Source organism: Panthera tigris, chromosome D1 (assembly GCF_018350195.1).
Source record: "Panthera tigris isolate Pti1 chromosome D1, P.tigris_Pti1_mat1.1, whole genome shotgun sequence".
Lineage (NCBI taxonomy): Eukaryota > Metazoa > Chordata > Mammalia > Carnivora > Felidae > Panthera > Panthera tigris.
In genome coordinates this window covers 483,975-498,132 of record NC_056669.1, presented here as the reverse complement: position 1 = coordinate 498,132, position 14,158 = coordinate 483,975, and the positions used below count along the sequence as shown (strand labels likewise).

The 14,158-nt window shown below is 43.4% G+C and overlaps 1 protein-coding gene across 4 annotated transcripts in view; it reads left to right on the top strand.

Annotated features, from left to right (window-relative positions):
* Positions 1-11,157: 11,157 nt before the first annotated feature.
* TRPC6 (transient receptor potential cation channel subfamily C member 6) overlaps positions 11,158-14,158 on the top strand; it is a 129,513-nt gene continuing 126,512 nt past the window's right edge. For 3 of the 4 annotated variants that reach the window (XR_006208301.1, XM_042958352.1, XM_042958350.1), the window contains exon 1: positions 11,158-11,456. Coding sequence is in view for 3 of the 4 variants with exons in the window: in XM_042958352.1 (XP_042814286.1) it covers positions 11,287-11,456 (170 nt within the window). In the remaining variant the exon portion in view is untranslated. Of the gene's footprint in view, positions 11,457-12,998; positions 13,380-14,158 lie in introns of those variants that run through there. The other variant, XM_042958351.1, reaches the window with a different exon arrangement.

The following is a 14,158-nucleotide window of genomic DNA, read 5'->3' as shown; positions in this document are numbered from 1 at the left end:
TGTCAGTGCAGAGCCCCACACGGGGCTTGAACTCACAAACTGTGAGATCATGACCTGAGTCAAAATCAAGGGTCAGATGTGCAACCAACTGAGCCAGCCAGGCACCCCTCTAATTTTCATTATGAGTTTCTCTTTGCTATTTTAATATTACGGGTGTATTTATAAGGAGTGTCCTCTGTAGCTTGTCTAGCACAAACTTTTTTATGAATAACCAAATAACACATAGTCTAGACTTTGTGGACCACATCTGGTCTTTGTCACACATTTGTCCTTAATTTCATTTTTTCACAACTCTTTTAAAATGTGAACGCTATTCTTACATCACATTTCATTCACAAACAGGCTACCGACAGTCTGGCTCAGTTTGTTTGTCCATCTGTAATGTGTTGTTATGTTTGATTACTAGGTCAAGTTTGCCAATCTATTCATATCTTTTATATCTTTCAGTAAAAACGATTTCCCGTATCACATATGAAAAGAGACATGTTAAAATCTCTGAGATGGTGGATTTCTGTTTGTAGATCTATTACTTTTTGTTTTATGCTTTTTGAGGTCTTATTATTGAGAATTGTTATATGAGAAGTTACATCAGTAATATGTCCATGGAAAAATGACATTTATGCAAAAACACTAATAAGGACCCTATGTATTATTATGTGGAAAAAACCCTCTAATGCATTCATGTTAATGCCAAACCCTCAACCAATTTCCTAAAATGTTACTAAAACACAGTAAAGAACTTATTCATAAGTATCTGTAGTCTTTATAAACTAACTTGTTAGGGTACAAAATGTTTGAAATATAACTTCCTAATCACCAGACACCTAATTTATTTGTTAACCAATATCTGCTTTGTATAAAGTAACATTTCTTTTAGCACCAAAAATATCTCACAACATTCCCTTTGTTGATGCTAAATGCTTTTCAAAACATCTACTTTAAGAGCACAAAAAGAATGTCATAGATCAGTATCTCTTGTGAACATTGGTGCAAATCCTAAATAAAATACTAGAGAGCAAAATCATACACCATATTTAGGAAGTAATATATAATGATCAATTGGGATTTATTCTGGTACTGCAAAATGGTCCAATAGTAAGATATCCATTCATATAATGGACCATATTAATAAATCTAAGAAGAAAAATCATATAATTATCTCCATAGTTGCTTAGAAAGCCTTTTTTTAAAAAAAATGAAAACTTCCAGAAAACAGGAATCGATGGATATTTTCTTACACACACACACACACACACACACACACACACACACACACTTCACATGCTTGTTTTTTTTTTAACACACTTGGTTTTTTTTTAATGTTTATTTTTGAGAGACAGAGAGAGAGAGAGAGAGAGAGAGAGAGAGACAGAGAGCATGGGGGAGGGGCAGAGAGAAAGAGAGACAGAATCTGAAACAGGCTTTAGGCTCTGAGCTGTCAGCACAGAGCCTGACGTGGGGCTTGAACCTCTGAACTGTGATATCATGACCTGAGCCGAAGTCAGATGCTTAACCACTTAACCGACTGAGCCACCCAGGTGTTCCCTCCTCCACTTGTATGTAGTTAAATACCTGCATATATTTAGTCTACTATTTTAAAGTGCACTGGTCTCATTAACCAATGGGATTAGGCAACAGGAAATAGCTAGAGTCATAGGAATTTGAAAAAAAAAATAGAAAAGCTATCTCTAGTTCAAATGATATAATGGTATGGTTAGAAAATTCTAAATCATGTGTGATAAACTAAAACAATAAACGAGTTCAGGAAGGTATCCAGATGTAAAATGAACACAGAAATTAATGGATTTCTTGTCGACAAAATAACTGTTTAGATAATATAATGGAACATTAACCATATCTAAAATAGGGGGATAGAAATTTTTAAACCTAGGAATGTTCTTCACAAGAAAGAAAGTAACTTTAGAACAATTCTGCAAAACATAAGTAGACCTGAGCAAATAAAAAAGACATCCCTTGTATTTGGATATGATAACTCTGAATCACAAATACGTCAGGTTTGTTTGAATTAATTTATAAGTTTAATGTGAACTCAATAAAAATGCCAGAAAGTGTTATTGTTTGTTTGTTTGTTTGGATTTTTTTTTTTTTTTGGAGTTAGAAAAATCGATACCAAAGTTCATGTGGAAAAATAAGCATACAGGAATAGCTAGGGAAATAGAGAAGGGGAAAGCTAAGAGAGGTCGTATCTACAATCCCTGGGACAGGGGCGAAGTTTTTAACAAATGCTGCTGGGGTGAGTGGATAGCCATGTGGAGGAAGAGAGGAGTGAATCCGTCTGTCTCCCCTTACGACAGCACAAACTCTAAAACGGAGTAGATACACAGATACAAAGGTCAAATCATACACATGCTAAGAAGGGTTAACTTTCCCTGTGCCCACGCAATCCAACTAGGACTCAAAATCCAGATTTGATAAGATTTTAAAAAGCGGCACCACTGTCTTCTGGCCCTCGAGGGAGGAATCATGGGTTAATTGAACTGCTGTTTCCCTATGAATAACGGGTTATTTTCCACTGGCTTCCTTCAGGACCATCTGTCTTTGGTTTTTAGCAGTTCAACTACGATGTGTGCCTACTTCTATATCACAAATTAAATTTCTGTAAGCCTCAGGGCGTCTGGGTGGCTCAGTTGGTTGCACGTCTGACTTTGGTTCAGGTCATGATCTTGTGGTTTGTGAGTTCGAGGGGCAGCCCCTCGTTGGGCTCTGCACTGACAGTTCGGAGCCGGGAGCCTGCTTCGGATTTTGTGTCTCCCTCTCTGTCTCTGCCCCTCTCCCGCTCGCGCACTGTCTCTGTCTCTGTCTCTGTCTCTCTCTCAAAAATAAACATTAAAAAAATTTCTTTTTCGTTCTGTAACAACTATTAACTCTGGACAAGATACAAAAAACACACAAAGGCACTGAGGGTGAATGAATAATTTAGTCAGGATTTCTTGAGAGAAAACTTGGAAGAAGGGGCCCACATGGAGTAAGTTTTTCCCTTTTATAGCTTTTATTTGAGGACAGGCCAAGCAGCCACCAAGGACGGTGGGTAAACCCCGGCATCGCAACAGAGCCCAGGATTCAGGGCAGTTTCAGCAGCTGGGAAGTGGAGGGAGATTCCTGAACGGGGAGCCAGGGTGGGGTGATTCCCAAGTTCTGTGAGTAAACTCTGACCAAGTCTTTGCTGACCCTGTGCTGTGCACATAAGGACCAGACACAAAGGGTTAAGTAAATGTGGAAGAACCGAACCGAGATTTGAACTGCCAAACAGGAGAAACAGCCTGCAATTTAATTTCAGTCAAATACATTGCTTTCAAGGCAAAAAATATCAGACTTTTGTAGTCTGCAAAACATAATATTCCAGAGTTTTCCCAGGATACAATCCAAAATTAATTAACATGTAAACCATTACTTATTAGCAGTAATGGTCCAGATGTTGGGGTGAGCAAGCCAGGGATTCAAAGGGGCCGCTCCGGCTCCACACGGAGTGAGGGGAGATGTTGGTACTTGCGCTGGGGGTGATACAGCGTCTGAAATTTGAGAGTCGCTGCATGGCTTTCACAGAGGAATTCAGACGACGGAGGAAAAGAATAGAGAATATCTAATCTGAAGAAGAAGAAACAAGACTGAAAGAAAATAAGCAGAGCTTTAGGAATCGCTGGGACGATACTGAGTAGAATAACTCACCTGCATCTGGAGTCAAGGAAGGAGAGGGGAGGATGGCTCAGAAAAAGGTATTTGAACACATGATCTCCCAAATTTTATCCAAGTATACTGAGGCACCGTGTGTGTGTGTGTGTGTGTGTGTGTGTGTGTGGTATTCCTAGCCGATAAGTAGTACTTCAATCTAATGATGAAGAAATGTCAGACAAACCCAAACTGAGGGACATTCCACAGAAATAAATGACCTATGCTTTCGAAATGCCAATGCCATGGAGAAGACAAGCTGAGAAACTGTCCCAGATCAAAGGAGACTAAACAGACATGACACATAAATGCAGTGTGTGTGCCTGCCCTGGATCCTGGACCAAACAAAACTGCCAAAAAGGACATTCTCAGAATAATTTGCAAAAGCAGATTAAGATCAGAAGATCGACAAGGGAATGATATAATATTAAAATTTCTGGTCATGACAGCTGTATCTGAATATCCTTGTTCTTAGGAAATTCACATTGAGATATTTTGGGGTATAGGGGTATGAAATCTTCAATTTCCTATCCAGTGGATGAGAAAAAATTTAATGGGATTGTAGAGCGATGATGGTGTACCAAATCTGGAATATAAATAAAAATGTAATAATTGGTGAATATAGGTAAAAGATAAATGTGAGTTCTTTCCACTTTTTAGAAACTTTTCTATAACTTTTTATTTGAAATTATTTAAAAATTAAAACTTTAAAAGAGATAAGAAATCAAACCATACCTATCACAGCAAAACCAAATCCTGTCACAATAAACTTCCCTACTTCTCAAAAAAAATCTACTTGTGATTTTTGACAATGTCCCACCAATGGTATGTGAAATTGTATCAGTATACATAACACGTAATTTTGTTAAAGACGAGGTGTTCACTCTAAGGAGGGCTTAGAAATACAAACGTCCCTAGCAAGTGCTGGCTGCCATTGGCTGTGTTCCAGCTCCACAAGGGAAGAGGCTGAGCTGTGAAGAGTATCACAAAGTCTGCAGATGTAACGAGAGCCCACAGTCCTCAGGTTTAGAGATTCCTCGGCAGTAAAGAGGCTGCTGCTTCTCATTCCCAAACAGGGAACCATGACGTTGTGACATTACTGAACCCACAGAGATGTATAACTGTGTCGTATACAATCATGGGTCAAATCCCAGGTGTGTACATCCCTGATGGATTTAGGGGGGGCAGGAGTGAGGGGTGAGGGGCTCCCCAACCGAAGCCTGAGGACTGCAGGGCTCTGCTCTTGGGAGGAGAGCGAGGAAGGAAGGGGGCAGGAGAGAATGGAATGAAATGTGGCCGAAATAAGAAACGCAGCCCCCAAAAACGTGTGTGTGATTACTGGCCCGTGAAGCTGATCGGAATCAAATGAGAAGACATTTTCTGAATTTTGAGAGGTGAGTTCTGCCAAAGGACCCATGAGCCACAGTAATGCTGGGACTTTCAACCCCGTCCTCTTTGCATGCCCTCCAGGGACACAGTGGCTTGGGTGGGTGGCCTTAGCACAATTCTCATTATATATATTACATTTAATACACTCAGATGTAAATCTTTGCTTTTATTAGTTCTTTTGGTGAATCCTTAGAATGGCATTCTCCACCTGAAGATTAAACATTAAAAAAGAAGTTCACCTGAATCTAGAGGTTTTACGGTTTTTAAAATTTAATGCATCCCATTATTTATATTCTTTTTTTTAATTCTATTTATTTACTTAGAGAGCAAGCACGAGCAGGGGAGGAGCAGAGAGAGGGGGGCGGGGAGAGAGAATCCCAAGCAGGCTCTGCGCTGTTAGCACAGAGTCTGACGTGGGGCTTGAAATCATCAACTGCGAGATCATGACCTGACCCGAGATCAAGACTTGGACGCTCAACAAGTGAGTCTCCCAGGCACCCCTGGATCCCATTTCTTTTACGGCAGAGATGGAGACAGAAATTTCCTTAATTCAATATGGATTCATTTCCCCCAGTGCGTTAAGATAGGTTCTACATCATACTATAAAATCTTTTGTATCCTGAAGTCTTTGACTGAACTTTCTATTCTAGTCTTTTAATGTTTCTATTTTGTGAATACCAAGCTATTTATTGTGGCTTTACTAAATCATTTAATGTTTTATACAGCAAGTTCCTTTCATTGCTTTTTAAAAATGAATTTACTTGCTTTTGTCACATTTATTCTTAGAAAAAATAAATGAGAGAAAACCCATCCACAGAGGGGAAATACTGAAAATACTACATCCTAAAGTCATCTACAAACTTAATTCCAGTCTCATCCAAGTATCAGTAAAATGTATAATTTATGTACACTTTGACTCGTTTTTTTTAAAGCTTTACAATTTTCTTTACATGGGTTTTGTAATTCTTGGTTAAATTTATTTCTATTTATTTTATATTTTGTAGCCTTTACTATGTTTTGACTGGCTATTGCTAGCATTAGGAAAACCACTGAATTTTCCGTTTTCCTTTATTCTCTAACATTGTTCCAAACACATCTCTTATTTCTCAGTTTTAATAGTTTTCAGTTAAAAATCTTAATTTTTTTAACAGACAATTACATCATCTGTCAACTAATAGGTTTATATTCGTCTTAAAACCTTTTATCTTATTTATTTATCACATTATATTTATCATATTGTAGAAGTTCCTAGTTAATGAGTAACAGTAATGTACAGTCAGATCTTTATCTTATTCCTTATGTTGATGGGAGCATCTCTAGTATATCTTCCTGTTGGTTTTATCTGAAATAGGTATTCTTCACCATGGTAATGATGTGTCTGTTACTCTTAGTGTACAAAGTTTTTTATTTTAAACATACATTAGGAGTAGATATTAGAATTTTATCACCTGTGAATTTTGGATCCATGAAAATGATTTTTAAATTCTGTACTTTTTCTTAAAGGATTTTAGTGGGTTTTTTTTTTTAGTGTTTCTTTAACTTACCCCAGTTGGCATTCATTAACTTTGGCATACACTTAGCATATGTAGAAAATTGAGGTCCAGGCTGTATTTGAATACTTCCAGTGATAGGAAAATAACTACCTGTAAAGGAGCTCCATACGTTCGTAATACATCTTTATTTACAGAACCTGGGTGACACTGACCCATAAATCAGCAGTCTTCTCAACAGTCTCCTATGAACCATTCCTCTGTTACCTGGCTCATATTTTTAAATTTTGGTGCCAAATATATTACACGATGTCCTTGTTCAATAGTTTACTGAAAGCATTCCAAAAATTCTACCAAAGAAAAGTTAATTTAGTCCAACATGACTTGTTCTAAGTGAAACCATGGTAATCACAAGTGCTTACAAAATACCCATTGGGGGCACCTGGCTGACTCAGTTGGTTAGGCATCCGACTCCTGATCTTGGCTCATGTCATGATCTACAGTCATGGGATCAAGCCCAGAATCAGGCTCTGTGCTGACAATGCAGAGCCTGCTTGGGATTCTCTCTCTCTCCCTCTGTCTCTGTCCCCTGCCACCTCCTGTACGCTCTCTCTTTTGCTTTAAAAATAAGTAAACACTAAAGAAAAAAACTTCATCCTTTATTTAAAAAAAATACCATATGGGGCACCTGAGTGGCTCAGTCGGTTAAGCCTCCGACTTCGGCTCAGGTCATGATCTCATGGTTTGTGAGTTCAAGCCCCACACTGGGCTTGCTGCTGTCAGTGTGGAGCCTGCTTGGGATACTCTGTCGCTCTCTCTCTCTGCCCTTCCCTCTCTCTTTCTCTTTCAAAAATAAACATAAAAAAATGCCTATATAATAATGTTAGGATTCTGGACATCTATGTTAAGCTCAAATTAAAGCAAAAAAAAAAAACAGGTTGCTAATATTTCATATGTTCCTAACATTAATAAAGTTTTAGCTGTAGCAGGGATATTAATTTTTTTAAATGTTTATTTTTGAGCTACAGAGAGAGACATGGCACGAGTGGGGGAGGGGCAGAGAGCGAGGGAGACACAGAATCCGAAGCAGGCTCCAGGCTCTGAGCTGTCAGCACAGAGCCCCACGCGGGGCTCGAACTCACAGACCGCGAGATCATGACCTGAGCCAAAGTCGGACACTCAACCACCCAGGCACCCCTGCAGCAGAGATATTAAATGTAGTTATTATAATCCGTTACTTTAAAAATTAAGATACAGAGGTTCAGAGATGTAGCACCTGTAATTATTTCACTCAAATGTTAATTTACACAAGGCCTTCACTGATAGAAGATCAGGCGTTTTGAAGTTTGTAGGGTGTTTTTGTTTTTCCCTCTGTGGATTCTACATAAGTTAGGAGTCAGAACTCAGGGTCTGCATACCTTAAATTATCCAGATGAATTGCTGACTCAGCCATTACTTGTAGCAGTTGGCCAGCTAACCCCAAACTGCATTTCCCAGCAAAGCTCTGTGTCAGTGGCTTCCTCTCAGCCCCAGCACCTCACAATCTGCAGCCGCCCCAAGTCTTCCATGTGACCCCTTCCTAGCTTCTTCTCAAGTCATTAAGCATCTCATAATGTTTTCTCAGCCTTTTGTCCCTGATGCCAGAGGCAATTCTGTTTTCTTTCCCTTTGGGCTCTTAGCCTGTGACCCTCTAGAGGGCAACCCTTTTCTTATTCATTTTGCCTCCAGTGACTTGTCAAAATACTGTTATAATAATTATGCCAGATTTTAAAAAGTTAATCAATAATCAAACAGTGCAGATGTATGCAATGAGTTAACAGTCCTTTCTTAATGCATCCCTCCTGCCCCCATAGAGGTACAAAGCCCACCTTCATCCCCGTATCTTGGAGTTTCAACTGAATGTTCTGTTTTATCTCCGTACCATCAACATACTACATAAACACATGAAATTACATGATACTTTTTAACTCTGTGAGAATCCTAAATTCTTCACTCATCCGACAGGTTTTCACTTTGAGAACTATCGTTTATCATTCACCCAATTTTCTTCACTGGTATAGATCTACTCAACACTGCTGCACTTGATTAAAACATGTTAATTAGCTGAGAAGTTGTCTTGTCTTCTTGTTCCACCATGTTTTTTAATGTAATTGAAGAGACAAAACTTCATAGATAACCATACACACAGAAAGAGATAGATGAGCCCGCAGTAATTATATATCCATTTGCTGATAAATAAATGAAGCAGAAGGAGATCAAACGTCTTCTCTGCAATCACAAACTTTCAGTTAGGGGATTGGTTAAAATAAAAACCCATGCTATCAGACTACTAATGTTAACTTCTTCCTAGTCCCTCGTGAAGCCCTTCAGAACCTCCCAATCCTGTGTGCACTGCCTTTCTCCACCTGTGAAGATGGGGATTTACTGGTCCAGTAGTCAGTGTTTGTCAAATAATAGGGAAAAGCATGTCTGTGTTGCAAAACAATAAACTGATGTCACATTGTAAGTTTAGGGTAATAATTTTTTCAGTGTGAAGGTTGGTACCTGAGAATGAAAAACAGTGTGATGAGAAAAGGCACAAACAGCTCAACTAACTGTAACAGCAGAGTAATTCTGTCCCAATTTTTTTTTTTAAGTTAAAGACTAGTACTTCAACTAACGACATCGGTCTTCTCCAACTTTGTTTTGTCTCACAGACTTTGAGTCAGGTTGAAAACATGGGAATATTACTTCCCCCACTAAATTGTTTCCCACCCTTGATGTTTCTAAGCAGACTACCTTGGTGCTATTTAAATTAAACATTTATTAACTAATTCATTCAAGTATCAAAGCTGTTGAATTCTTACAGATAGTATTCACCATAAACAAACACATTTCAAGCAGAGTGTCTTATTGCTATGTATAATCACCGGAAAACAATAAAAATTTTAAATCATGGCTCCAGATGTTGAGAGATCAAAAAGAGATTCTTAAATCAGGAACAATACACTTCAGAATGACGGAGGTTAGTTTTCCTGGGTAAAGGTGCTTTTAGTGGTCAAGAATGTTTTCTTATTTTCTTGGTCTACACTTTGTCTGTCCGTCCATCCATCCATCCCACATACCTGTGCCAAACACAGGCTGAGGCCTCGAGAGACACTGCTTCCCAGCCTCTCTGAGCTTTAGTTCCTAGTGTGCTGGCAGAGTCAGATATTCTGAATTTGTTATCTTTCCCCCTTGATCAAGCTGATTGCTTTTGCTCACGCTTCCAATATCCACTGCATTGCTTACCTGTTCGTGGGAAGTGAAGGTACCTTTCCTCTGGAATTTCAGACAGTCTGGCTGTCTTCAATCCAATTGTAATGGGCTTCTGATCTTTTCACGTCCGGCTCCTCGCCACGTCTCTTCACCTAACTGGCACCTCCTCAAAGAGGTGTCTTTTAACCACCTAACCTGAAATAGTCCCAGTTAGTATCACATCAACCTGTCTTATTTTCACGGAGGCTTTGTCTGGTACTTTTCATTTGCCTGTTTACTCTGTGTCCTTTTCTTCCATGAAAGCTCTTTGAAGGCAGATAGGGCCCTTATCAGGCAAATTTACCTCTGAATCCTAAAATGGTGCTTGACACACAGCTGGCATTGATTAAATACTCATTGAATGAATGAGTCGATAGATTCCTAATTGACTACTGCTTGAACTACTACAGATAGGGATTCATCCTTAATGAGAAGCTTTCTCTCATCTGTGAAGATTAAATCAGAATTTAAAACTCAGTCTTAACATTAAAAACAGTTTAGAAATGTGGGGAACATCTGGCAGAGAAATAATTTCAGCATTTGCAGTGATGGAAGGAAAGGTTTTCTCTGAAGTAAGCAGCTTGTTGTCCTCTTTATCGTATCATCAGAAAATGCCTGCCTATTTTTGTTGGTTTGCTCAGGAACTGTGCACATCTGGTGTTGGGAACATGGAGCGTTGTTCATTTTAAAGTAAAGCGTTGCAGTAACTCCAGGGGTTGGGAATGGGAGAGAAAATGCCCTAAGAAAATGAAGACAATCTGGAGAAAGGAGAGGGTCTTGTCCTTTAAAAAAAAAAAAGTTCCTTTGGTTCTACAAGAAACTTACCTAAAGGAACTTCTAGAAAGTTGTCAATATGTATGATTTCTAAATAAGCGGACTTTTAGGGGGGAGAAAGAGAAAGGAAGGAAGGAAGGAAAGAAAAAAAAAGAGAAGAAAGAAAAAGTCAAAGAAATAAGGAAGGGGAAAGAAAAGACGGAAGGAAGGAAAGGGAAGGGAAGGAGGGAGAGAGGAACGAATGAAGGAGGGAAGAAGGAGGGAATGAAGGAGGGAGGGAGGAACGAATGAAGGAAAGCAGGCGGCAGGAGCACGCGGCTGTCCCGCCCCAACCCTCTCCAAGAGCCGCGTTCGATCCCTTTAAAGGAGGGGGCGGCCCGGGGGACGCGGGCGCAGGGCGCAGGGCGCAGGGCGGGGGGGGGGGCGGGCGTCCGGTCGGCATGGTAACTCGTGGGTCGGGCCCCGCGCCTGCCTCTGCTCGCTCCGCCCCCCCCCCCCCGCGGGGCCCCCTCTCCGGCCGCGCTCCGGGCGGGGCCCCCGCTGCGCCCCCAGTGCTGACTCGCCCCCAGGCCGGCCTGGAGCCGCTGGCGGAGCTCGGAGCCGCGCAGCCCGCACGCCCCCCCTGCACTTGGTCCCCGCGGCGCCCGAGCCAGCGGGTCCCGGGCCGGCCATGAACCGGAGCCCCGCGTTCGCGCCCCGGAGGGCCGGGTCACCCCGGAGGGCGGCTGGGGTCGGTGCACGGCGCCAGGAGAGCCGGGACTACCTGCTGCTGGACGCGGGGCCGGGGGACGGCGGCGGGGCTCAGCCCCCGCGGCCGGAGCCGGGTTACCACCGCTGCGGGTGAGTGCTGGGGGGAGGGGTGCGGGGGGTGGCTACCGCCTCTCCTGTGAGTGCGAGGGATGTAGGGGTGCGGGGGGGGCTACCACCCCTCCTGTGAGTGCGGGGGGTGTAGGGGTGCGGGGGGGCTACCACCCCTCCTGTGAGTGCGGGGGATGTAGGGGTGCGGGGGAGCTACCACCCCTCCTGTGAGTGCGGGGGGTGTAGGGGTGCGGGGGGGCTACCACCCCTCCTTTGAGTGCGGTGTGGGGGTGCGGGGGGTTACCACCGCTGCGGGTGAGTGCTGGGGGGTTGTCGGGGGGGGGGTTTGCGGGTGCGGGGGGCCTACGACCGCTGCGGGTGAGTGCGGGGGCAGGGGTGCGGGGGGCATCGAGGGGAGCTACCACCAATGCGAGTGAGTGCGGGAGGAGGGTGGGGGGGAGACCACCGCTGCGAGTGAGTGCGGGGGGGGGGCAAGGGGGAGCTACCACCCGTCGTGTGAGTACGGGCAGGGGTCGCCAGGGGCGGGCGGGGGGAGGGCGCGTCGCTGTGTGTCCCCGGTGAGCGCTCGTGGGCATGTCGGCGGGACTGGGGGAGGAGCGCGACCCCGGGGCGCCCTGTCGGGCGGGTCACGGTCTGGACGGGGGACCGGGGTAGATTCGCGGCCGCTAGACTCGGTCCGCGGGGCGATGCCGGAACTCTTGGGATCTGCGGGGTCCCCGCCCGCCCCTGCCCTGCTCGCGGCCAGCTCGGTCAGCAGGCTGCCGGGCGAGCACAAGTTGGAAGGTATCCCTGCAGGAGTGGACCCGCCCGGCCCTGCCCCTCCTTTCCCCGGGTCGTCCAGCGCCCGACTCTAGGGCACCAACCCGCGGGCTCTCCCCGACCCCTTGGCACCCGGCTCCCACGGAGGGCGCGCAGGGGCGCGGACGTGCGGGGCGGGAGACTCGTCTGCGGTCGCGGTCCCGGCGAGGGGGTCGAGGTCGTCTGCAGCCAGCTCTGAGTAACGAGGGGATTTTACTTAAGAAACTGGAGGTTTTTCTGGGGGGAGGGGAGTGGAATGAGGGCCAAGCCCTCCCTCCCTCCCCAGCCACCCCGAGCGCACTTGTGCGGCCCAGATAGCGTTTCTGCTCCTGTCGCTTGGCTCCTTCTGGTTAGTGTGGCTTCCTGAAGCGTCACTTTCTTTCCGCACGCGGTTCCCGGGTTCCCAGCCGAGAGCCGTTCCGGGAGAGCTGTGTGTGCTGGGGGTCGGGGTGGGTCGTGGGGGTGGAGTCGGGGGTGGGGTCGTGGGGGCAGGCTCCCGGCAAACCCCTGTTATGGACCCGTGTGCTTTCAGTCTTGCTCAGGTCCGCCCAGAGCCCAGGCCTGGTGCCCTTCCCTTTCTCAGGAGAGGTGAGCCCCCGGAAACGGTGCATCTCATTTTTCCCAAGATAAAAGAAATAAGTTGGAACTGGTACCGTTCGTCTATGTGCTGGACAATTTGAAAGCATTTACTGTTATCTTTTTTCCTTCTCCAAAAAGTAAGATCTATTTCACATACCATGGAATTCACTCGTTTACATTGTACAGGTCAGTGGTTAATGCATCTGCAGAGCTGTGAAGAAACACCGGGAACATTTTCATCGTCCCCAAAAGAAGTCTTGTCCTTGACTTTAAATTAGAAAACACTTCTGTGTCTTATAGCACAGTGTCTCTCATGCTTTAATGGACATACGGATTTCCTGGGAATCTTGTTCAAATGCAGACTGTGACTCCAATAGGGCCTACGTGCAGCCCGATATTCTGCATTAACAGCGATCTCTGAGATGTGTTGAGGCTCCTGGTCCATGGACCACACTATGAGGAGCATGGGGATCTGTGCCAAGAAAAACAACCAGGAAAAACAAATCGATCCTGGATATTCTGAATACAGCTATTTTCAAATTTGCTTTCAGGGTATATGTTTAAAACGTAAGTGATTTTTTTTTTTTTTAATTGGCTTAGACTTGAGATCTACTAAGCCTGAGGGTTATATATTTAGTAATGTTGTCTGAAGCTAACTTAAACAACTTTAGAAAGCTACATTGCTTTTTAAAAATTAGACTGTCCTATAGGCAAAATTTAAATTTTTGCAACTGATCATTCAATAGTCCCTTGTTACTATGTCTGTGAGAAAAATAATTTGATTTTAAAAACTTGTGGTTGTAAATTAGTGGTGAGAGACATTGGTTCCAAGTTGTCGTGTAAACTTTTTCCAATGCTTTATGCAAATGTGATCCCCCTGCCTTACTGATTTGTCTACTTCTTAACATCACCTACTATCTAGAGAGTAAGTATTTTTCTCTCTTAGTTCAGGAATCTCAGACGACTAAATGCATAGACCAGGGCAGTAGACAGATGACACATATTTTAATTGCTTCAATTGGTAATGAACATCCCCTGTATCATGTTGAAGATAGTATGATGAATTTAAGAGTGAACCATATTCTGGAGTAAGACTTGCCTTTTGTCTAAATCTATTATTTCCCAAGATTCTTTATGTTATATATAATTATAGTTTTCATCACTGCTTACTCTGTTTTTCCAGTGGAATAATCTAGTAAGTAAAAATTTAAACTAATCAACAACAGCATTTCCCACCTATGATGTATGAGATCAAGCTTAGAAGACTGCTTCCTTCTGGTGGAGATTAGAAATAAGCCCATCCTTACACTTTTGACTTTGATTTAAACAATTTCGGGGCGCCTGGG